The sequence below is a fragment of the Ceratosolen solmsi genome, unplaced genomic scaffold, assembly GCF_000503995.2.
Source record: "Ceratosolen solmsi marchali unplaced genomic scaffold, CerSol_1.0 scaffold15, whole genome shotgun sequence".
NCBI classification, from domain to species: Eukaryota; Metazoa; Arthropoda; class Insecta; order Hymenoptera; family Agaonidae; genus Ceratosolen; species Ceratosolen solmsi.
Genome location: NW_011948434.1, coordinates 1,680,782 through 1,708,093, shown reverse-complemented (window position 1 = coordinate 1,708,093; position 27,312 = coordinate 1,680,782). Strand labels below are relative to the sequence as shown.

The following is a 27,312-nucleotide window of genomic DNA, read 5'->3' as shown; positions in this document are numbered from 1 at the left end:
CAATAATCATTGCAATTTATTACCGTTCGTGGAAAGTGTCCAAATAAGAAAAATAAAAACAAATAAAGAAAGACAAAGGAAGTGCAAATTCAGAACGGAAGTAACACCAAAGCCTGAGGCAAATGAAACATATATAATTAAAAATAAGCATGCCTTCCAATTAGAGACGGCCCCCTTGCGTTGTTTAGCCCGGGTCTTAGATTTACTCTTAATAACCATGACACCACGCTGCTCAGAGGCGGGATCGCTGGGGTTGTCCCCTGGGCCTAATTTTATGCTGTACTCTTGCAAATAATTGTGTGCGTCCTTCTGGGATACAGCGCGTTCTAGTGAAACCACGATTTTTGCCCACTGTATACGAAAAGAAATAAATATGAAAGCATAAAAATCTTAAAAAGATTCTATTTTATCTAGGTTTTTAATGACAGCAATAGAATTAGATGCATGTTTCACATAAATGTTTATTTATACAGCTTAAAAAGTAAAAAATTAAGATAACAAAGCAAATTTTAAAATGATCTCAAATTTTATTTTTAATTAATTAACTGGGATATGATTTCCACCCACGCGCGCGCGCACACAAACACATGCACATATTCATACAGACACAGTATATTATATTTATTACATATATATAAATATATATATATATAATATTTTGCCGTATTTATATTACTTCTTATTCACTAATCAAATTATTTCTTATGAACTTACACATATACAATATATTTAACTGCGCACGTTAACTGATTTTCCATTTTATTATAATTATAATACATTTACACTTGTATAAAACCAAATATTAGAATTTCGAAAATAACACGATATAGGAATTTTATTTTAGCATTTAATCGTAGAATTATAAATTTGAAATAAATTGCATATAACTTTTATGTACATTATTGTAATAACACGATAAGATTATAAATATATCATATCAATTACATCCTCATTATATTAATTTAATAAATGTAAGAAATGTGTAATTTAATAATAATAATAACATAATTAAATTATAATACAATAATTAAAAAGGAATAATAAAAAAATTTTTAATATTCACATGTAATTTTAGTATGAATATTTATTTTCCAGAATCAGATATTTCCATATTATTTAATAAATGGAAGTTATTGTAAAATTTAAAAAGTAAATATTTTTTAATTTATTGATTGATAAATAACCCATTCGACTGCATTTTTAAAATTTTCTTATTTAAAATGTTAATTAAGTATTGCATTGATATTCATTATCCCAATATTTAAACTTTATTTATTAACTATATGTATATAATATTTTATGTTTTACTGTACGTAAATAAGAAATAATTTACTAAATCAATAATTTACTAACAAAACTTAATTATGCAAATCTTGTATAAATGTAAATAAGGAGTACTAGAATTACTTACTTCAGGAAATATTTCACCACAAATTTATTAAATATTAGAGCATAATAAACATAACAAATAACATCAAAATAGCATAAAAATAACAAACATAAAAATTCTTTATTATTAAACTTTCAAAGCTCGAATTATAAAAATAATATATAATAATAAATTACGTGCTTGGACTCATCGAGTGACTTCCCGAACCAACTAATACGACTAAAAGTCAGCTTACTGATGAGTATGAAATGTAATAAAATATTAATTTCATATTTAGAATAAAATCTACGTACAGTCATTTAAATTTTATGTATTGTATTACAATTCATTCAACTTAAATTTAAAAAAATAATTCATTATTATATCACATTAAAAAAGAAAATAACAAAAAAAATATATAAAATAATAAGCGAAGCTTACGTCCATTTATTAATAAAGTAGATAAATCAAAATAAATATAAAAATAATTATAATCATATATATTTAATTATTAATTCAAATAAGATAAATACACGATCTTAAATAATTTTATTTATAAAATATATGCTTTAGAATTTAGAATTAAAAAAAAAAGTTAAATAACCCACTATCAATTATTTAAACATTACAAAACTTTACATTAGACATGATATATTCATTATAATTATATATGAACCAATCTTGATTCACAATATTTTCTATAAAAGCTAATTATTCGATGTACTAGATAATATATAGTAATGAATATTATATAAATTATATGTGATAAAAACAGTATTTTTAATTAAAATAATAATTATAGACTGTATGTAATCATAGTAATATTTCCTTTTATATCATATTACCAGATAAAATATCTGATGAAATATATAGATTATATAATGAGTTTGCATAACTGTAATATGAACAATGGTCATAGTTATAGATAATTTACAAATATTATTTAAATTTATCAAATTAAATACAAATTAATTATTATTCTAATCCAATGTATAAATTTAAAATAAATACATATCATCTTCAAAATATGCAGTGATTTTAATATAGGTTAGTATTGCTAAATATATTTTTTTTAATAATAACAATTTATATAGATGATTTATAAGAAATATGCAAAAAGATGTAAATTGTCGGATAATTATAAATATAATATTTTTATATTTTTACATTAAAATCCTTCGCATAATTTATATTTATGAACTATTTTTCAATAACACATTTTGTTGTTAAAGATCATTTTATTAAGTTAACAAATGTGTACTTCGGTGAATCTGAGGTAAAGTATTTATTTTTTTGTTTAATGACAGGTTATATAGTTAATATTTATAAAGACAAGTTAATTGTATATTACCTGCTTCATCCACTCTTTCTCACTCTGCTCAATTACATGTGCATATGTGTTTCCCATCATCGCTATCAACATATTGAGTAGTAAAATCGGTACAAGGACCATGAAAATTGCAAATACTGTTTTGCTGAGATTTGGATAGGTCGTATTACTTAAATCTGTGTACTAACAAAATAAATACATAATATTTTCCTTAAATGTGTGTTAACTTTTAAACTTGAACGAAAATTAAATAGAAACATTTTATTTATATATAACATCTTAAATAGATATAAATATAATAATATTTATATATTATTGTGTGATGAATTTTTTTTTAATAATAGTTGATGATATAAGTTAAATATCTTGTGGGTAACAATGAAATTATTGTATATAATGATAAAAAATTGTACTTATGATTTGTTATAAAATTATATTGTTTATTATACACAATAACTATATAGACGTGTTATGTAATCATAATTCAACTGTTGCTATAATAACACATTAATGTTCACAATAACCATTATATTTTATATATAATATCATAGCATCAATCAATAAAAAATGATAACATAAGTATAATTTAGTTTACACAATCTATGTTTTATATTTTAATATTATGTAGATATTATTTTATTTTATTTTCGTCGTATAAATTACTCATTATTATTCTCATCTTTGTTAACATTATATATTTCATATATATAATATATTTCACATTCATAGTATGATGGTAAACGTGAATTACGAGTAACCTATGTATTAGTAGGCTTCAAGAACTTCCGAAAATAGATTAAGACAAAAAATTACATCAAATATAAATTTTATAAATAATAAATAAGAATTTTTTTCATAAAATATTTGAATTGATAAAATATTTCTACAAAATCAATTAAAAAATTAATATGTTATGAATACAATCAATATTATGAATAAAAATAGAATATTTTTAATTTGGTTACGGTGAGGACTTAAAATAGTTCCTAATTAATAAAAATTAGACAAACTGATAAAATAAAATAAAATAATCAATAAAAACTTGAGTAGATATTATTTTGTGATCTACGTAAATTTTTTTAAAAAATTTTACATTTTACTTGTCTTTTCTTGATTCTTTATTTTAATTGAGCAAATTTATTATTTCATAGTAATAAATATACTAAATAGTATATATCATAAATCCACAGAGCTTGTATAATTATATAATGTATTAATCTAAATTCTATTGATTTTTCAATAAATATTATTGAAAATATTATTGAATATTATTGAAATATTTTATTTATCAACATAACACTGCTTGTAACTATTCTATGTTAAAGAAATTAAAGAGATTTAAAAAATAACTATAGAAGTGTAATAATGAATTTTAATTTTACATTATTTTATAAAGAAGAGACATATTACTTAAAGAAATAATAATTAAATCTTCCAATATTCATCTTACATATCAATCTAGAGCCGACGGAGAAAAAACAGATACTATTTAAGCATAATTAAGCATTCCGTGATTTACTTTTCCATGCGTGTCCGTATATATATAATATATATAAATAAATAATAAATATATATATAAATATATATAAATAAAAATATATAAAAATAGAAAAGTAATTTAAGAAATGACATTTGAATACAATTATATGCATTATATTAATAAGTAATACTATTTTTACCTACAAATATATACTTATTCTGTCATATTGGTAAAATAATTTTTTATTTTTCAATGTTTCATCAATGTTAAAATGTTGATGCAAGAAAAAAATTGATATGCATAAATTACTCAAATTCAGTAAATGTTTTAATTATTAGCTCTATGTTTGAAATTAGATGATAAATTCTAATGACACTATTAAAAAAACCAATAAATGAATTAACGTTTGCTTTTATATATTACTATGTAATTACTATGTATACTATGTAAATTTTTTAACCAAATGAATTGCTTACAGTACAAATAATATGACTAATAACATTGGTTATTAAGACATGCGACATACTTAAAATTAAACAATTATTTTACTGGTTTTAAATATTTTTGAAAATTTAATATAAATATTAAATGTAACTAGGAAGAATCTTTTGTATTAAAATTTGAATATTATTTTAAAAAATTAATCTTCAATTATTGTAAACATAAATATTTTTTTAATTTATTTTTCATTTTTATAAAACATGTTATGAACTAAATTTACATTTTAAATTATATATTATGATATCCCACATCCATTTTTAACTTTATAATTTATTTGATGAAAAAACTAAAATCGAATAAATATTGTAACCATCATTCAAAACGTATAAGCAGTAGCTCTGTATCCTTATCGAATTATTTTAAATAGCTCTATGAATCCAGTGAATGAAGACGATAAAGCCAATAGACATATTGCCGGGGCTAAAAGCGTCCCATTTGAAATCCAAGAGTGTCGTAAGGTTTTATCATAGTCCATTTGCGCAAGTGTCAATCGATAACTAATATAACAATTCGTCGAGCTTACTGCCCCCCTATTTTGCGGGCCTGTTTCTGTCCATTTGCACTTTTGCTTTTTTGCTTATACGATCGAAGATCATGTTATAAATTTAATTAAAACTCGATGATAACTCGGATTGATCAATCATAAAAATTTATGTTTAATCATAAAAACATTTTTATCTAGTGACTGTATTAATTTTGTTTTTTATTTTACTATTTTCAGTTGGTATTATTATTTGTTGAAATATTGCTCCAGCGGATTTAAAGAGCAAATCTATTCTCAGAGCATTCGCCAAGTATAAACAAAAATAATGTTCTATTCAACATTGTCAAATAAAATTGTAAAAGATAATTTTCAAACTTTTTTTATTGTCTTAGTAATAAGTAATTAAAAAATATATATTTTTTCCCTATGATTTAAAAAAAAACTATACGTAAATTTTAATACTTTAAATACAAAAAATATTGATAAAATTTGTGTCTACTATTCTTTATAATTAGTTATTATTATACTTAACTATATATACACTATCGCTTGAAAATTATATACGTAAAATTTAATATATTTTAAAGTTATTATGAAAAATCATACTGGCAACATTTCAAAAAACAATTTATAACTAGATAAAGTTATATTGTACAAATTTAAGATTAGCAAAATATAATACTTAAATTTTTCAACAAGTAATACTAATATATTTTAAATGGAAATTAGTAATATGTTTAAATATCACGTATATATTCAAAAAGTAATTTTTAAAATAATTTTTTTGTAGATTAAATTTGTTAAAACTCTTATTTTAATGTATACATATTTTATTACATTAGATATTTATATTTCACGAGCAAAATATTATTGTATACTTCTTTCAACAATTTAATATATTACTTCGAATTTTAAGGTTACAATACAAATAGTGTCAACATTAACCTCAATTTAAAAATTGTGTTCAGACATATTTATTAAAAGCTATCATTAAATAATTACATATTGACAATAATAAGAATTTAGAGTTATTTTAATGACTTTGAATGACTGAATTGTTATTAATTTTAGTAATCACATATTAATCGCATTAAACAGGTAAATTAATTTATTAATTGCTAATTACATTAAATATAAAGATACAATTAATTAAATATATGTTGTTTTTTTTTATTATACTGTAAAATAAAACAAAAATCTAACATAGATGGTAAAATTATAACTTATTATAATTAATTTTCATTATATCGGCTACCTAAAAATATTTTAATACTTATTTTGAAATGATTAACTCGATAAAAAATTATTCTAGTACTATCACTTTGCAAACTTAAAAAATATTGTTTCTTTTTAAAATTGTAAGTGCATTATAGTAAAAAAATTTAAATAAAAACAGTTTAATTTATTGGAAGTATTGAACTGCAATAAAATGTTGTCGTATGATACAAAAATACACTAAAATAAACCATACAAAAGTCTTACATTGTAATCGCCAAGAGTTATCTGAAATAATGCCATCCATGTTGAGTGGTAGGAGTGATAGAGAGTCATTTTTACTCCTGGAAAGCCCTTATAAAGGAAGTAAAACGACTGAGAGAAACCAAACAAGACAACCATGTAAATTATGCCGAAAGTTAGCATGTCACCCGTTATCATACTATAAACCATTGTGACGAAGGGCCCAGTAAGTCGAACTGCCCTAAAACAACATGAAGATTTAATAGTTACTTATTTGGCAATTATATTTTAATTGAAATTAAAGTTTTAATATAAAATTTAATATTTTACAAGGAAGTAACGTAAACTTCATGTTTTTCATAAGCTGTACAATCTGAAATCCCTTTAACTTCAAAATTTTGTCTAATATAAAATATGGTCTAAACATATAATATGAGGTATATGTATTAATATAATAAAATATCTGAATTAGATAAGTTTTACTGAAAATATCTTAATTTTACTTAAAAAACATTAATAATCAAATATTAAATGTATAACATTTTAAAATATTATATATATTCCATAATTCATTATATTTGAGGAATTAAATATAAGATTTATTAAAGGCTCAAGAAGACGTTTGCAACACAAATTTGTAGTTTAGGACAATTATAAAAATTCAAATATAAAATTATAATTTTCTATATTACTTTATATTTATCATATTATTTTTATTATTATTATTATCATATTATTATTATATTAATTTTTTCCTACTCTTAAAAAATTTCGTTACTCAATTATTCCATAAATTTTACATATTATATGTAATTATAATAAACGTTAAATCAATTATAATAATATAACTAGGTAATATTTAAGAAATATTAAGATTTATAATTTTGAATACATTTGAAAAACAATTTTAATAAATAATATCCAATGTCTAAATAAACTTCGAGAAACGTGCAAGAATCACGTCTACATTATTATATATTATAAATATTCTAATATGTAAAATCTGTAAAACTAAAAAATATAGAACAATCATAAAAAAAAATTTTAAATCTTTGTATTTATATAAAAGTATTATAAATTAAGCAATAATTCAGATCTGCAGTTTCAAATAATAAATTTAAATCACATTAAAACGCCGGTGCAATATTTTCTGAAGGATATCCAGAAGAGCTGCGTAACCTCGGTACTTTGAGAGATATCAGAGCTTGCTTTTTATAAGAAAAATTCAGCGTCAGCATGCGCTTACTCTCATATCGTATCAGTAATCAGATGGGTGCATAATTCATAGACGAGAAGTAGGTACTCCAATTCAGATACCAAAATCCTGAAATATGTGAAGCGCAACTGCTCGAAAGGTAGAAAAAAGGCATTCTTAAAGTGGTGGTACTCGGTTTATAGATAATTGGCTGCAAAAGAGTTTACGAGGGTATTCTTTTTACTTTATAAGTAATGTATTTATGAACAGCTGGGCATGTACACATCTACACGCAAATATGAAAATCTATTTATACGTATATATTTTATCTTGGAGAATATGTATTCTCTTTAATTAGTCCATATATTGATTCGGGATAAATATCTTATTAGCTTTAGTTTTCTCGCTTCTGTAGACTACTTTATTTTAACACCATTAGAATTTTGTTTGCAGGAAATATAGTTGCAATCTACTAAAAAAACTTAAAAGTACTCAATAACTTGGAAATTTAATATAATAAGAAACTTAATAATAAGAACTCCAAAAGGTGGCAATTCGTGATCATTTTCCGAATGATTTCGAATCGCTTAAGATAATTGATCGATACTTGTGAGCGTGTAACTTTATTCCACACAATGGTAACTGCTTATATCATATGCCGCTTTTTAAATTTTTATTTAAACTTTTTCTGCGAATTTAAGTTATTATATATTCTATATTATTTTTATCAAAATAAATTACCTTAACTGAATTTGTATGTTCTATAAGTCAATTTTAATGACTGTAATTCTGTATTATGAAAGATTTCTTTGCCTTTTTATGCATAATGTAGACATAACGTAAGTTCCTATTTATTCTACTAAAATATAGCTACATAAAATATTTATTTATTAGTTAATATTTATTTCATGTAACTATAGTTAACATTTTATAATAATTTTTGTTATATTTTTATTATTTTTCATAAAATTTATCAGAGGCCTAAATTAAAATTAAATTATAATGTTCTATTTGAAATTTAGCACATTATCATTCACTTTATTTATATCTTTCACTTTCACCATATTATCTTACGGATATTATAATTGTTCACAGTTATTATATTATATATAGTAGACATAACTTTCGAGATTTTTATTCTTTATTTTTAATTGTTATTTATAGATCTCTATTTACACATATGTACTAAGTAAATTGAAATTTATGTTGATATTATTAATAGTTCAAAATTAACCATGTTAATATAATATAATAATAGTAATAATATTAGCAATAATATAATTTAATAATAATATTAATAATAATTTATTATAATAATAAGAACAATGTTATTAATAATATAATTATAATTTTAGAATATAATTAAGCATATAAACTTAACTTTTTAATTGAAAGAAGTCAATATTTAATTGAAAACTACAATATTTTATAATTAATAAATCAAATGATAATAAAATATATATACGTTTCATTTAACATTTATTATGTTTTAATTTACTAAATAAATACATAAAATTAGTAATAATTTTAAATTATAAAAATTAACTAAATAATGTTAAATTGTTCATTAAATTTGAATTTATTAAACATGAGTTAGTCGAAGAATAATTAATTCAATTTATATACACAATAGATAAAATTATTCAATTTAAGTACCAAGTAAAATTGTAGAAGAAAATTAAAGACAATTAAAATTAAAGTTTTGACAAATGCATGACTCACTCATTTGTAATTATTTTTGGCCGTAATCTTTTGGTTTTACTGAATTAACATATACTTATGTTCATTTATTTATCGATTTTGTTTTCTTCTATCCTTTTTAAGAGTATAAAAAATTGAAAAGTCGTACAATTCATTAATTCATTAGTCACTCATGAAATATTATAATAAAAGAACGGGCAAAATGTGAAATTCAAAAATTAATAATAGTGTAGCAACCGAATTATCTGACATGAAGTCTGGAACATTAAACATATATACATGAGCAATGATACAATGAATAATAGATTTTCATTCTATTATAATATTATCGCAATTCAGTATTACGCTCACGTTCTATTATGATAGCAAATTCAGTTGTTACTATCAACCCATAGTACAAGGAAACAAAAGGAAATGAGAAAGAGAGTAGTAAAAACCCAAGAGAGACAGGAATCAAAGAAAATCTAAATCCAAATTCCAAAATTTCTACAAATATTAAGATCTTGTGAGATACCGTTCTACAAATGAGTGAGAAGCAATTACGTAATTTTGTCGTTCGACAGAACCTTCCTCAGGGTCTCAGTTTGTTAGACAATCCTAGTAGTGAGCAATCCGTTGTATCTACTATATTTATGCTCGTGATACCGCGGGCGTATGTAAAAAACATAATAATTGAACAACTCTTGCAAGTGACATTACGAACCTAATAATGTTTTACCGTTAATAAAGCCAAACAATACCAAATAAATATAAGTGCATTAATATATTTATTTTAAATTCAAGAAAAAGACAGAAATATTATCTAGCACTAGATATGAGGAAAATAAAATTTTATGAATATTTATTAAATAATTTATAATACAGCATAAACAAACTGCATAAACTTACTATTTTTAAATTCTGCAGTATTTATTCATTTGTTAAATATCATAATAAAATTGATTGTTTTTATTACTATTTAATATCTATATAGTAACTTCGCATTTTTATTATCTGTATGAACTATATACATTTATTGAAAATTAAAAAAAAACATTAATTATAATCCTTACAACATTTATGCAAATTAAATTATCAATCAAGATAATCCACATTCAATTTTTCTATTCTATATTTATTTAATTCGTACAAGCTTATATATTACATTTTAAAAGTCCAATGATACAAAAAAACGTAATTTAAATATGTCATGATAAAATTTAAACATTCTTATTTAATTTTTTTATACATAATTATTGGTAAAAGATTTCTTCAATGGTCATTGTTCATTGTAAATATTAACATTAATTTAATCATTTCTTTGTTGCACTTTCGCTTAACTTTATATAATTTCGAATTTGTTAACATATTTAGTAACATATTTAGTAGCAGATGAATATGCTTTTCATCTCTATAAACATTTTAATAAAAATATTACTTCATTTACAGTACTCACAATGACTCTCAAAAACTTAATAACTATTGCATTTTAGAACAAATTTTCCTTAACCAAGAATTTAATAATATTATTTCAGAAAGAAAAATACACATACATTTGATAAATATGTGTAATAAAATAAAAAAATATCTGTAATCGGTTGAAAATTTTGATTATTAATATATGAAATTTTTCTTAAATTTTTATAAAATATCAGTATTTTAATTTCATATATTTTTCTATCTACATTGTATATATTACATATACATTATATACAATGATAGAAAAGATCGTCAAAAAAATATTTTTAATTAATTAAATGTATATCTTCATAAATATAATATTGCATGTCTCATAAATAAAATATTTATTTAATGAAATTCAGGAATACATAAAAGCATTGTAAAGTATATATTTATGTATTTTATTTAACTTTTTATATATTTAAATAGTTTTTAAAAGGACACAGATTTTTATACATAAATTCACTAACTAATAACCAAATTATATATAAAATTTTAATGTAAAGAATCCTTAATGTATTAGTATCACTAAGCGCTGAAAATGAGTAATAAATTTAATTGTACATGTATAATTATTATAAATATGATAGCATGTTTAAGCAAGTACTGTTTTCACATATTTTACTATCAACAAAAATTTCTTTCATTAAACCTGCCTCTTAATATTATCAGTGCGACTTCATGAAAATTTTTAATGAAATTTGAGAATTAATACTGAATACTACTGTAAAATATAATATATCATTGTAAATATTAATTTTTATTTAAAAAATTATTGATTTTCTTAAGAATTTTATCAATATCAATAATTTAATTTAATTTGTGAGCTGATTATCATTATATTGTTTTTTTCTTTTCTTATAAAGCTGATCCAAATATAAATTAATATCCTTCTTTTTATGAACACTTTACTATTCAATAGATTCATTTGTCTGCTAGTACAATACATTTATATACAATTATAATTACAGATATTATATAGTGAGTTTTAATGAAAATTGAACAGTAAATGTAATAAATTAAATAAAGAATTGCTTTTCGTATTCAGACAAAATTTATATAATTTGACAAACTTGAATTAATCGTACGTCATACGAACTCTTATTAAATATCAATTTCAGAAATTAAACTTAATTTTATGTATTTATAGAGAATTTTTCGCTAATATATCTCTTATACTTCAAGAAAACTTCAACCTTATATCTGTTAAATTGCAAATTACTAAAGTAATTTTGAATTTAATTGAATCTTCGCCCTCTTTTATATTTCACTAATATACACTGTTCATCACAATCATATATTACAAGCTCTGTGCCTCTCTCTCTCTCTCTCTCTCTCTCGCTCTGTGTGTGTTTATCTATAGATCTGAAATTTATAGTGGAAAACTAGTTAAGAATGGCGGATAATTCATTATGATGTCTAACAAAGTGTGAAGACGACCTTGTTCATAGATACAATATTGCTGTCCTCTCGAAAGCACTGCTGTATATTTATGCTATAATACTTGAAAATTTACATAAATCATCTGATATGGATAAAAAGGATACTGAGAGGAAGCATGCGCTCCAAAGTGTACGTACACTCAAATGCTAAAGGGACTTTGGAATGCGGTCACACCTGATGGTATAACATGACGTACGCGGCATTCGTTTAGATAAGTTATGATCTCGTGTTTACTCGAATTCTGGTTAAATACTCAATGCAGACAAGTAAAGAAAAGATACGTGAAAAATTTAAATTATTTAAATTATATTGAAGTTAAAAATAATAATATCAAGGAGTCGATGATAGAACTTGAATTCAAAGATTATGTAATTACAAAATTAATTTTTCTGTTTTAAATATAGGGCTCTATCCACGTGATTGCAAGTTATTTTATTTTAGTTATTTTTTCCAATATACATTCAAATATCAAAATAAATCATATACAATATTTTTAACAAATAAAACAAATTTTTATTAAAATAAAACGACAGTATTAATTGAAGATTCTTATTACTTTTAATATATCTTTAACTTATTCATATTATAAAATATTCTTTATTATCTTAATTTTTTAATAGTAATAAATTTTTTAAGTTAATTATTTAAGAAATTTACAAACTACGGAAAATGCTCTGCAAAATTATTGAAATATTACATCATTTTTTTAAAAAAAATTTACCCGATAAAATTTTTACGGTAATCATTCCATTATTATCCTTTTAAATAAATTTATAAACAGTGATTTTTTAAATTTTGTAATAACACGAGAAAAAGAATACGATTTCGAAATTTTGAATTTTCGTATGCAAGTCTCGAAAATTGTAGACTTTGACACAATGAGTTGAAGCAAGTCACGGAAACCGAAAAGTTTCGGAAGCGTAAACTATACTTCTAAAATAGAAGTAGAGGTATGTGGTCGAAAGATTCGTAAGAAAGAAATCTGGATTTGAGTTCCGACATTATAAATCCGATTGCGAAGTAACGGGCGAATACGTGCTGTTCAAGACTCTTATAGTCCTTTAAGAAACAGACCTTTTTAGATTACCCTTTTCCAAGGATTTCTTTTATACTTAATGCTTTAAAACATTTTTCGGATAATAATTTTATATAGAAATTTTTATTATTATTCCGTACACTAATTTTTTAATAAATACTTTATTCCAATCGAAATATTTATATTTATTTTAAGGTATTATAAAATTAAAATAATTATAATTAAACCATTTTAAAAACTATGTAAAATCCTTATATCCAGACATATATTATTATGGATTAGTTCAAATATAAAGGAAATTATAGTTTTCATTATAATATTAAAAATAATTCTTATGAATTTATTTATATTTAAGAAATTTGAATGAATTTAGTATTTGATTAGAAACATTTTTCATTAAAGTGTGTTTGCTTATTTATCAAAAAAAAGTTCAGAAAACACTAATTTACTTAAAGAAATATAGTATATAAATAGAACATACGTTAACCCAAAAAAAGAAGAATTATTGGTATATATATTTGGAGATTTATTTATATTATTATATTATAAATATAACTTAAAAAAATCTGATAATAATAATAAATCGATTTAAAATGGGCATCAAAAATAAAACACCTATACATATAAATGTGATATACATGCTATAGTTTACTTACAGTGTGCGCGCGCGCGCGCGCGTGTGTGTGTGTGTAAACATAAATATTTGTATTTAGAATTTTTATTCGATGCTATGCAAAAGCTTATCATCAAAAATAATTTATTTACATATTGTACTAAAACACACTGTATATCTATCTTAAAATTAAATTGTATTAAATTAAATAAAATGATGTGTATAAAATTATTAAAATAAAAATATAACACAATCTGTTTTAGATCTGCATACCCAGCAAAAAACATGAGAAGAAACCAAGAGCCAGGGACAGCAACAACAAGAATAGCATCTTCCGCATGTCTGTCACCAGATAATCTACAAGGAATGCAAGCCAAAATCAGGAGGTTGCTAAGGAGAAATATAAACTTAGCAGGCTCGTGACTCTGAAAATAAATTTTTATTGAGATTAGATCAATATTTTTTATTTGTATTATTATGTTCATATTTATAATACCTATATTTTACTTCAGATTTAAAATTTTATTTGAAGTTTATTAAATAATTTTATAGCGCTTCGCGTAAAAATGAATCTAACTATTATACGAAAATGTAGATTTCAAAAATGATAGATTCAAAAATGACTTCTACGATTTTATTTTTCATTATTTTTTTATCAATGAATGGATCGATAAATAGATCGTAATAATAAATCTTCCATACCAACTGTTTCAAAAATGAGATGAAACCAATATTAACGATTTCACCGCCAAGCTGTAATAATATGTAACCTAAGACACCTAGGATCGTAATACACTCAGCAATGACGCGAACGACATCCGTTATTTCCTCAGGCCATTTTGTAAGCTCGTTATCAATTTCTGCAGGTCGAAAGTAAACAGCTAAAGACAAGGAAGCCAGATGAAAGACAAGGATGATAAGTCGCTTCAAAAACTGCAACTTTCGGTAACAAGAAAAAGCGATATTTCATTATTATTACTAAAAATATCGAAGTCGAGCTTTAAACAGATGAAAGTTTTATTCTTTTATTTTTTACATTTACTTTTTCACATATATATATATTTGTAAAGAAGTTTATTACAATTAGGAAGAATTAAATTTTCTGATATGAATTTACTAAATAACTATCTATTCAATAATAAATAGAATATTTCACTTTAAAAATTATAAAATATTTTTATATTTAAAGAATGAGATATATAAATGAAAATATTTTTAAAGTATTCAAATGTTCTTATTAATAAACATTGTGGTAGCTAATTTAAAATTTTTTAAAAATTTTCGTAATTAAATATTAACAAAATTATACATGATACAATAACCACTGTTATACTAAAATTTCAGTATATTCTTATAATCTTAACGTAGATATAACAACAAAAATAAGTCTTATATTCTTAAATAAAAATTAAAGAAATCAATTTATTTGAAAATTGTTTTAGTTTATGATTATAAAAAAGTAAAATCATTGAGTTGTTTTATTAATATTAAAAAATATATATTTTTTAATTTAAAAACTATAATTATTGTAAGCTTTACTTGATAAATTGTTGATCTAATATAATACTACAATATATTTTAATGTATTAATTGTATTAATTTAAGTAATTAAAATAGCAGTAATAAAATAATACAATGCTGTATCAAAATATTGAAAAAATTTTCTTATACTAATTTTAATTTATATCAAAGTAGGTCTTGATTAAAAATTAATTTTAAATTAATTAATTTTTTAAGTTATATATGGTCTGTGACGAAATGATTGAAAACCGAAATGAAATATAATAAATTACACCATTATTAAAAATAAAATTTGTAAATAAATTATATATATATTGTAATAGATTTTACTATATAAGAAATATTCACTCTAAGTGTTTTATTCGAAAGTATTATTTAACACTCATAAGCTTTGAAGAAAATCCTACTAAATAAGCGAGACATATTTCCTTCTTATGAATACTTTTTTTAATATCTATTTTTAATAACACAATTTAGTATCCAAGTTCAAATAAATTTTTATATAAATGTCAAATAAAAATTAATATAAACAATTAATTAAAATCTGTAATAATTAGTAAATATTAAAAATTGTATATTCATGTTATATTTTTAATGATTTATTCTAAATATTTTTTAAGTATGTAACATTATCATCAATTATCATTATTTATTATATTAATTATGTTTTTATAATTAAGCAGCCTAATTATAAAGTTATTATTTTACAAATACATTAAATATTATGGGATAAATTTATAAATTATACTACTAAATATTTATATTACAGTAAACATAAATATAGGTAGTATTCTAACATTTTAACCAGTAAAATCAATTTTATATAAATTATAAATCAGCCAACTATTATAACTATATAAAATATACAATATCACGAAAAATTATTGCCAAAAAATTGTAAAGAATAACTTACTGGAAACTAATAATACTTACTCGAGCAAAGGTTTTCCATTTTTCCTCAAGTAATCGCTGAATGATGCCACCATCCAGCATATCTAAGTGCTCTTCCTTTGTTCCATTAAGAATAATAAATAGAGCTGAGTTCCAATCTAGAAAAAGTAAAAAATCGGGAGACATAGATTCGTTTGTTAGATGAAGTACAAGCCTCTATGACAGTTCTTGTCTCTCAGCTAGATATTATATTAAGCTCTTTCTCTCTCCGATCATTTTAATCACTCTCTTTCTCTTTGTTTCTCTCACTATACATTAATATTATGTTTATTTTTAAGTATCGACTCCCTTCTCGCCTTCTACTTCACTTGATAATATTGTGTCTATTTCTATCTTTTCATAATTCCTTGTATGCTACTTTATTCTTATACTATACCGTATTTCCTTCCACCTTTATTGCAATACAAGTATTTTGAGCAATTTGAAAGAACTTGACTTATTATACTGTGTTCATTACATTATTTTGAAATATAATTCTTAGTTCAATGTAATATTAATGTTATAAATTAATTGTCTTCATTTATACTACTGTAATCAATAAAATATTTTTAAATATCCAATTTTTAATAGTAGTTAATTTATTGCGATGAATATAAATATTAAATATGTCAATTAATATAATTATTAGAATAATATGAATATTATAATGTATAATAAAGAACATACTGAATTTACTGAAAAATATTATTCATTTTCTGGATGTGAAAAATTCTAGTATAATCCTACATTAATATTAAATGCCAAAATATAATTATATTTAATTTCATATTTATTCGTATCTCGTGAAACTTTTTTACTTTTAAAATGAAAATTAATTCATGCAATCAAATTCACATTATTTAACATTTAAAAAACATTTATTATTCCAATGTTTATTTTTTTTATTTACATGTATAATTCATATTAATATTTTATGAAAGTATTTTCAATTTCAATCATACTTTTCTTGGTCATTAAAATATAAAATTAACACATTGAAATTGGAAAAAAATCATTTATGTAAAACTAAATACTATAAAATCATTATTTAAAATAATAAATATAATTATTTAGATTAATAAATAGAACATAATTCCAATAAAATATTGATTACAGTGTTAAGAAATTACATTTAAGTTTATCAAACAAGAGTCAATTTTAAATCAATATAATTATCTATAATACATTTTATAAAATAAACAATTTTTATTTTTTAGTAAATAATAACATATTTGTATTAACGGGATAAATATTATACAACTGTTAATATATTTTATAATATTTTATAAAATATACATTTCAATTGAATATTTGACAAATAAATGTTTTATATGTGACAACTAGTAAAACGTATGGTTTATTTGAAATTAGTTTATTTTACGGAATAGAAAATTTTGTATCATAAATATTTCATACGATTAAAATAATGTTTAAAGGTTTTTCAGTTTTAATAATAGTTACATATTAATATACATAAAGTTATATATATAGTTTATACATATATTTTTAAATATTATATAAAATAAAAGATTGATGAATATATTTATTTGATATTTTATTCTGAAGTAAGTATTCATAAAAAATGTTGCAAAACTAATATAAAAAACGTTTTTTTTTAAATTGTTTTTAGGTTTCATTTTCTAGAAAAAAGAAACAAAGTCTTAAGAAAAATGTTTTTGATGCTTTTATTGAAATGTAAATTTTGAACGTTGCATCATTTTTAGGATGGTCAGCAATTTTAATCATTTTCATATATTCTCCATATTATTATAATTCTAAAGAAAATTACGACAAATACAATAATATTTGTAATTTGTCTACTATCTAGTCTTTTAAATCTAAACCCTACATTATAAACAATAATTTCGCATATATTTATTAACAATCCTATTACGGAAAATTAAATATCAAGTATTTAAAAGCAATTTCAATGGATAACTATAGAAAAAAGAATCTGTAAATAATTACATTACAAACATCCAACTTACAAAGTTAAACTCACAAAATTTTAAATTCTAGAAAATTAGTTAAAAAAATTAAAATATAAATAATTTATATTATAACATCAAAATTATAAAACTTTGTTTTATAATTATATGATATAATATTATATTATAGTAAAAATAAAAATTAATTTTGTAAAATGAAAATATGATCAATAACGTAAATTAATAAAAATAACATGGTTTAATAAAGCATATTTAAAAAAATATTATATTTTAAAATTATTTAATTTTTTCCCTATAATTAATTATTGATAGAAATAGACTTTACATAAATAGTACACAGTTATATGTAAAAAATTTCAAAATACAGGAAATTTTTCTTATTTAAATTTCTATATATTTTAAACATGTTAAATGAAAACAAGCAATTCCTTTGGAAAAAATCTGATCACTGAAAATTTATGCTTCAAATTTGTATGGTTTTTTCTTTTAATTAACTAATTATTTTAAAATTTCGTTACTTCTTCACTAATATATTTTATAATTATTCTGTCATCTAAGATATTTAATGATCAAAACATATTGATAAATTTTATATTTAGACTCAATCTAAATTATTACATTTTATATCTAACATTAAATTTTTCATTTATTCTTTTATATTGGATTTATAATAATATAGTATATTATTTATAGTATATATTATTTATTTTGCATATTTTTGCTAATGAAATTAAATTTTTTTCCTAATTTAGTAAATAAAAATTTTGTAAATTTTGCATAGAAGATCGTCAGTTTTCTATAGTTTTTATATTATCAATTATTATTGAAAACTATTTTAAAACTATTTGAAATATATGATAGATATTTTGGACTAGTCGTTTTAGATTTAATTTCAGTATTTTTACATGTCAAGGTGCATGCATGAAATACTCTAAAATGAAATGTGAAATTAATAATTGGATTTTCAATAAAAAAATATTTTTTTGCATTTAACATATTTGCTTAAGCTATTTCTTGAAATAGTACATATTTTAATTTTGACTTAAAAAAAGAATAATATTGTCACTTTTGGAAATTAAATATACTTTAAATTTTTAAACATAACATATATATACATGTATATATTTCTTATTTAATATATAATGTTTATCAAATTTATGTCATTAAACAATTTTAAAGGAATACCATACAGTCTAGTTATATCATTACGATCTTACATTAATGAAATATTTATTTCATTAATATTTCAACTATTTTTAAGTAATATTTATATAATAGTAAAAAAATATTATTAACAAATAAAAAATTTTGTTTAATAAAATAACAAATCAAAAATATGTTGAACAGGTATTTCATTTTTAAGAAAAATATTTTATCTTAAATCAAATATGTAGTTTAAAATATCTCAGAAAGTACTTACAAAGAAAGAATGACCTTCCAAAATACTTTTGAATATAGTCGATATATTTTACCAGTATAATTAAAATTATATTTCATTACGTAAACATACATCGGTAAAAACATATTAGATAAAATAAATTTAAATATATTATTAATGAATATTAAAAAATGATAAATCTAATCTAAAAGTAGATTGCAACAAGTATTTCGTGATATTTATAAATACAAATAATATATAATGAAATGTAACAATTTTAACCTTTTCAAAATTAAACGTTAAATTGGAAAGAAAAGATTTAAATAAATTTATCAAATAAATAAAACTTATTCAAATAACTCCATCAAATAAAACAATTTTGTTCCATATCGACTTAATCAATCAATTTTAATTAAAATGATTTGCTTTGCAAAATGATGCAACAACTTTTGAAACTTTTTCACTTTATTTTTATTTTCGATCTGCTCCCATACTCTTTAATAATTCTTATTTTGTATTCTATTTTCATTTTTACTTTTTAATTTATTATTCACTTTAAATATTTAACAATATGAATTAATTAAATTAATCCTTAGAAACTTACTGTCACAATTTTCTTTTTATTATATTAGCTGAATTATATGATCAAATCTAATTTATTTTTATTCCGTATTATAAATTATTTGTTTTTCTTTACTTTAAATGTACTCCATATACTTAATTGTATATACTACATATACTACTTCATATACTTAATTGTAACTTTTAAATAATCGATTTTTTTAAGAGTTCAATAAAATGTTTCTCCTCGGTATACATGACTTGTATTATCACATAAGTATCATTCAAGAAGGTCTTGGTAAATACCACTCACTCTTGGAACAAAGAATTTCAATAACTGAAAACTTACTTGAAGCCACTTATCTTAGCTTCTTCCTCGTTAATCTTATAAACCCTGTAAAAAAAGAAAATAAATTTCCAAAGAAATGTTTCAATCGTGCAAGGAAAATGCGCATACACGAATAAGCTCTCCATTGTATATCGGCGATAGAGCAACGAGTGAAATGAAGAAAAGTAAATGGGGAGGGGGACAGAAACATAGAGACGGTTGTTGAAAAGGGAGAGTCTTAATTGAATGTCAAAGGAAGCGTACTTGTCCTTCCATCGGGTAGCAGTGTGTCAAGGGCGTTGAGAGGATAAGCTGAGCAGGTGATATTACTATATCGCCAAAACTCCCGGGCCGACAGCTCGAGCATCTCGCGGAAGACTTCAGCACGGCCCAGCTGGCAAGCAAGTGTCAAAGGAGTCAGGCCGGAAGCGTTCGCAATACCATTGCGTGCTGGTAGTTTGGGGTGACGAAGAGCATACCCAAACATATCCTGCGATAAGTTACATTCTAATTAGTATTTCTAACCTTCTAAGAATGCATGATAACGAACGAGCAACGGGGTCTTAATCTCATATACGCGATTATGAAAATGTCACTAGATAGTATATGAACTATAATATAGATCAGATATACAAAATCTTATAAATGCGTACAACTTTTATAATTATTACTTATACTAATATCGATTCTAATAGTAATTATTGGTAATAACATAACCTTTAAATTTCTATATAAATATGTTTGTTTGGAATTCCAGCCACCTGAATGGTCAGGAGAGCAAGGTGGTTGGATTAGACCGTACCACCGGTTCAATGGCGGAAGGGGGGATGAGTGAATAGCTAATGCACCAATTCAGTATAAGCTCAATTGGTTTTAGTGATTTTTATTTAAGGTTATCATCATCTATTCATGACGTATAGGAATGGAGTTGGTCCAGGTGGGATTCGACGTACAATCTTGAATCCTCATACTTTTCTGTTGGTGCCTCCCACGCTACTGCAAGGGAGCCTTATGTTATCGGATCTTTCAATGGTTTTCAATGCTTTTTGTTGTAGGGAGTTTCTGAGATATTGTAATTTTTCCATCTCGCTGAGCCTATTGTTATCCAAGATGACTGATTAGGTCAGGTCTCAGAAGGTCGGCCATGTCAAGTAATCGCCAGAGGAAGTGGGCAGTGGTAAGTCTGGAAGACAGGCTATTTCCTTTGGTTCCTTCATCGTTGGGAAGACATCCTTGGATGATTTCGAGGCTCCGGGTAGGTCTTGAGTAGGCTTCCTTAGCTCCCGATACAGCTTGTCGAGTACGGCTTCTACGATTGCATGTCCTGAATTCATTTCCTTGCGTATTCTGTGCAAAGTATTCGTGTTGTATCAGGGCTGCAGGCCATGAAACCTTTAAACAGGCATGTTCCTTGTTAAACGCCTTGTGAAGCTCATCAACTCTTTTTCTTGCGCCTTGGACTTCTTCGATGGAGAATTTCTTGTGAGGGGTTGGAAGTTCTTCCCCTATCTCCTTAATTACCGCGATGCGATTCCATTGCGTTTGAGTTTTCAGTGTGAACTCGGTGGCTAATAGTACTGTGGTGACGCTACGAGTCCTACGGATATCTGCTTCAGCGGTTATCGTTGCGTTAGAGCTCGTGGAAATCTGGGGTTCCTTTTTCTCCTAGTTTGGCATTTTCTTGATGATGAATCAGTATCCTAAGAGAAGAATCAATTAACTGCTTACTGTGAGATGATTCCTTGTTACGAGTTGACGCTCGGCGACGTAGCGGAACAAATGTCGGTAATGGTAGTTTGAAACAGTAGTTTTTAATGGTGTACTCTTAAATAAATGATACTTCCATCCCTGTGTTAACTGAAATAATGCGTTAGCTCTACTATCCGGGTCAAAGGATCAAATGTTTGAGATTCCAGCCACCTAGATGGTCAGGAGACCAAGGTGATTGGATTAGACCGTACCACCGGTTTAGTGGTAGAAAGGGGGGATGAGTGAGAGGTTAATGCAATTCAGTATAAACAAAATTGTTTTAGTGACTTTTATTTAAGGTTGTGTTACAATTAATGTTGTTTTTACCGGTCGTTGTAAAAATTGTTGAACTCGTCGTGATCCTGATAGTTGGCAGAGAAACTGCATGGCCGCGTCCGGGTGTGCAAGGAGAGACTGGTTTTTTATACTGTGGGCGCTTTATTGTACCAGTAGAACGTAACAGTAATTCTGGGAATCAAGCTCTCGAGAGTCGCGTGGCCAATAGGCGCCCTCTTTAGCGGTCTGATAATAATCAAAACTACTCACCAATAATGTGAGCGTTGTGTCGTAATAACAATGAATGATATAAATAGTGTGCTGGTGATGCCAGGCTATACCGACGTCCTCAATGCGGTCTGACAAGAGTCAAGTTGCGAACGGCGCACCGCTAGCTGGTCAGCAATAAATAATATAAACAATTGAGTATACCTTGCACGGATTCCCATAGACAAGCATGTAGAACTTTACTAGGTGTGACTTGCACTAACTCGCATTAACTCGACAAGACTGATTTGCTTCGACGTGCACTGCTCTGTATATGTGGTTGCGTAGATTCAGAGTCTGGCACTAATACCTTTGGTATTACAGTGTCGAAGCTTTCTTGCGTGTCACTAGAGGTTCTATTCTAGGAAATTTTGTCAAATTCTCGGAAAGTAAGCTTTGACCAGTTCGAAATTCTGCCTTAGTTGCTATGCGGATAAATTGCAAGGCTTTCTTAGGCAAAGCTTCTAACTTTTTCTGAAAATTTTTTGTAGCGAATTTTCTTATTATAGTGATTAAAATTTTAGGAAATTAAATTTTTTTGGTTGGGAGCGCCAATCCTGAACAATATTATACACATAAAAATACATGTAATATTATATAGAAAGAAAAAAAGAAAGACACTTAATAGATCTAATAAGCAAATACAATTAAGTATTATTTCGTCACAAGGTTAATAGTTATTTAATAAATTAATAATCAATCTATGAATAAAGTCGAACGAATATTTAAAAAATTTTCATCGCTTTTTTTAATTGATTGATTATGAGCATGTTGAGGATAAAGTTAGATATATTACATTTAGAATCAATTTTAAAAAAAATTAAACAATTTGCTACATTCAATAGATACTTACAATTAAACCACTTTTTATTAAAATAAAAATATATTATAAATATGTGTGTTGTGAACATTTCAAATACTTAACATAAATCAATATAATTTTATTTTTAAATGTACTTATCCGGAGTAATTGTTGAAACTGAACTCTTTGAATAAATTAGAAGTAACGTAACTTTTTTAATTTATTATAAAAATGTTTTCATCAAGAAACTTTATTCTTTATAAGTCGTATTAGAAAACAACGATTTATAATATTAAACTAATAACTGCCAATCAGCCCGCTGTATTTTACAGTATAGTAGTATTTTAACAATAAAAACAGTGAAATTGTATTTTCAAAGTTTTTATACAATATTTCGGAACATAATAAGCTTAAATATAGCAAAACATATGACTCATGTATTACACAATAGGTTATATATAGGCCACAATATACCATATATACTTTCTCAAAAAGGTTTTTGAACATCAAAATTTATCCTTAGATCCATAGAATCTATAGAATGTCTATATGTTAAAAGTTTTCAGTTACATTAATTTGTATACAAGAATGTCCTTTATGTGAATAGGCAAGATTGATATTAAAAAACTTATTTATAATATAGCATATTATAGAAAACAAAAAATCAATCTAATTTTATCTTATTGCTAATTTTAATTTGCCTTAAATTTGCTAAAATTTTTCAAAAATCCTTTTATTAATCTATTATATATTTAAAGAGTAACAGAGAGAGTAAAAGAATAAATAACACATACAATAAGTCATTAATGTATTTAATTTTTGTTTACTCTCCTGTGACATGTTACGCTTGATTCATAACTTGAGAATGAAGTTTCTCAAAAACTCTCTTTTCTATAAAAAATTTACAAAATTTATATTTGTAGAATGCAGTGCGCCTATTTTACGGTAAGAATTGCATTTTTTATTCAGGAAAAATAATTTGCACAACTCTGTACGTTAATAAAAAAAAAGAATACCTTAATAACGGGTACGTTTAAAAAAGGTCAAATTAAAAAAAATGAGTTAAAGATCTTCGATTTCACGCTCGATGCAGTGTTGGCATCAATAGTGCGCTTGCCAGATTTCATCAAGCAGCATCCGTAAATTTGATTAAATTCACGCGTAAGGCCCATTTACGTACTGTTCTATTTCCTAAAATTGAATGGTTTAAAATTTTTTCCAATATTTTATTTCGAATTCTATCAATTTAAACTTATCAGATCATAAATTTTCAATACCTTGTAGAAATTTATTAGAAATAATTAATAGATTTGTCTATTTAATCTCTATAATTTATACACTATATTTTAAGCATTATTTATCGCTTATTTCTCTATTTTATATCGATTTTCATTAGTTATACTATTTATACATTAAAAAAATTAGTGTTTATATCATTTTATTAATTTAAAAAGAAAAAAGTCGTTTCTCCATAAATGTATAATTTAATATTTTAAATAATTTATACAATTTTAATATGTATAATGATAAAAACTAATTCACTTTTTAACCAAAAAATATTTTGTTTAATACAGTATATTATAAACTAAATATATTATAAAAACATAATATTATACAGTTTATAATATAATGTACTAATTATAGTTAATCCTTGACATTAAATAAATGGAAATGAGAAACAACGAATTGTATAGTGGGTATTGTAATAGAGGGTAAATAGACAATACTTTAATGACAAACTAAAATATTATTATGAAGTGAGAATAATAAAAATTAAACCCTCTTTTATATTCACCTTTCAATCCATTTTATATTTAAAAGCGAAAAATGAACTGTTGAATAATGTGTTTATAGTGATTAATTTTGATAATTCGTTTAATTCGAACATATTGTAATAATATGATAGATAATGAAATTTTTTTGATCGATACTTTAGCATATTTGTTAAGATAAAAAATTATGATATTAATACCGATTCAGAAATTAAGTTTTATTTGTCGCTTCTATAGTTACTTGATATTTGGTAATTAAATTAATTTATTATGCAAAAAACATAATATAAAACGTCATACTAACGTATTGTAATTATGTAAAACTCATAACTTATTTCTTCAAACCGAAGATTTTCTAAAAATATATGATTTAAAATAAAGTATATATAAAAGACAAAAGTGCATACCAATTTATCGCAAACAACCACCATGTGTAAAATCATATTGCCAAAAGTATCCTGTTCATCTGGATGTGCTCCAAAATCCAATAAAAGATTGTAGACACTTTCATTTGCACAACAAGCAGCCCAAGCTAAAGGATATTCGCCCAAATAGGCCAATCCCTCGTAATCAGTGTACTTTGCTGGGTGGGGACATTGCTGATCTCTTGGTAAAAAAAAACTTCCTGTGGCTCTTTGAGATATAATAGCACCAGCTTCCACTAAATCTTGAACCAGCTCATTATTAGCATAAGCGATCGCTAAGTGCAATGCACTAGCGCCCAAATACTCCTCACCTTCTACCACATCAATTGCTAATCGGGGAAAGCATTTTAACAGTGTCCTTGCAATTCTGGTATGGATTCTTGTATCACAGATTATTAATACGTGCAGCAGTGTTTCTCCCAATGAACCTCTGTACTGCATCTGCCAACAGGCTTCGTGGTCATTCCATTGGGCCAAGGGATCAAATTGCGACAATGATGCCTCAATTGGTAAAATAACTTGTTCTAGATCACGAAATTTCCATCGCAGATATTCTGCTCTATTTATAACTTGCCCTTTACCGTTATCATACGTTAAAATACCAAATTGATCTTGAATAAGTTTTTCAACTTCTTGTTGCCCACCTTGATTATAAGCCTCGATCAATTCTCCACCCTTTTTATAATTGGCTAGCTTATAGAGTAAACACCGATCCTCGTCACTGGCCTGGCTAATTACACGATCGAGAATCGAGCCCGCATTGGCCTGAATTCCTCGACCTCTACAAGAACACACCCCACCCATTCAGACATCCTTTACCAATAACCCTATTATAAGAACTTGGATCTTTCTTCGTTTTTACTTGTCGTTATCTAATTAATAAAATAATACATATATTAAACGTACTGATAAGGAGTTTAATCATTGTAAAACTCAATCAACTGAAACTACAATAAAAATTATATTTCGAATATAGCTTACAAAAGACTTTTTATCACTTTTCAATATCATAAGGAGTAAATTATTGCGAAATAAAGAAAATAACCGTCGCTCATTGATCATTATATATTCCAAGTTACAAATAATCTACTTAAATTGTTTATATATTTACGATAAAGCAATTTAATGTATCACAATTACATTTGATGCTCATTTATATGCTCAAACTACTTTTTATAAAAATATATTAAATTAATGCATTAAAATCGATACAGTTATGCTAATCAATGAGAAAATATTAAATATGATGGATAGTAAAAGGTGTAGTTGATTTATTTTTATAAAAATCCTATATAATTTTGTAC

At 24.0% G+C, this 27,312-nt stretch overlaps 1 protein-coding gene across 1 annotated transcript in view; it reads right to left on the bottom strand.

Annotated features, from left to right (window-relative positions):
- iav (transient receptor potential cation channel subfamily V iav) overlaps nt 1–26,812 on the bottom strand; it is a 39,756-nt gene extending 12,944 nt beyond the window's left edge. Inside the window, exons 1-8 of the mRNA XM_011502884.1 lie at nt 25,991–26,812; nt 20,982–21,207; nt 16,505–16,620; nt 14,753–14,989; nt 14,324–14,475; nt 6,647–6,863; nt 2,721–2,882; nt 154–351 (exon numbers count right to left, since the gene is read on the bottom strand). Coding sequence (XP_011501186.1) covers nt 154–351; nt 2,721–2,882; nt 6,647–6,863; nt 14,324–14,475; nt 14,753–14,989; nt 16,505–16,620; nt 20,982–21,207; nt 25,991–26,812 — 2,130 coding nt within the window. The remainder of the gene's footprint in view (nt 1–153; nt 352–2,720; nt 2,883–6,646; nt 6,864–14,323; nt 14,476–14,752; nt 14,990–16,504; nt 16,621–20,981; nt 21,208–25,990) is intronic.
- Between the last annotated feature and the right edge of the window lie 500 nt (nt 26,813–27,312).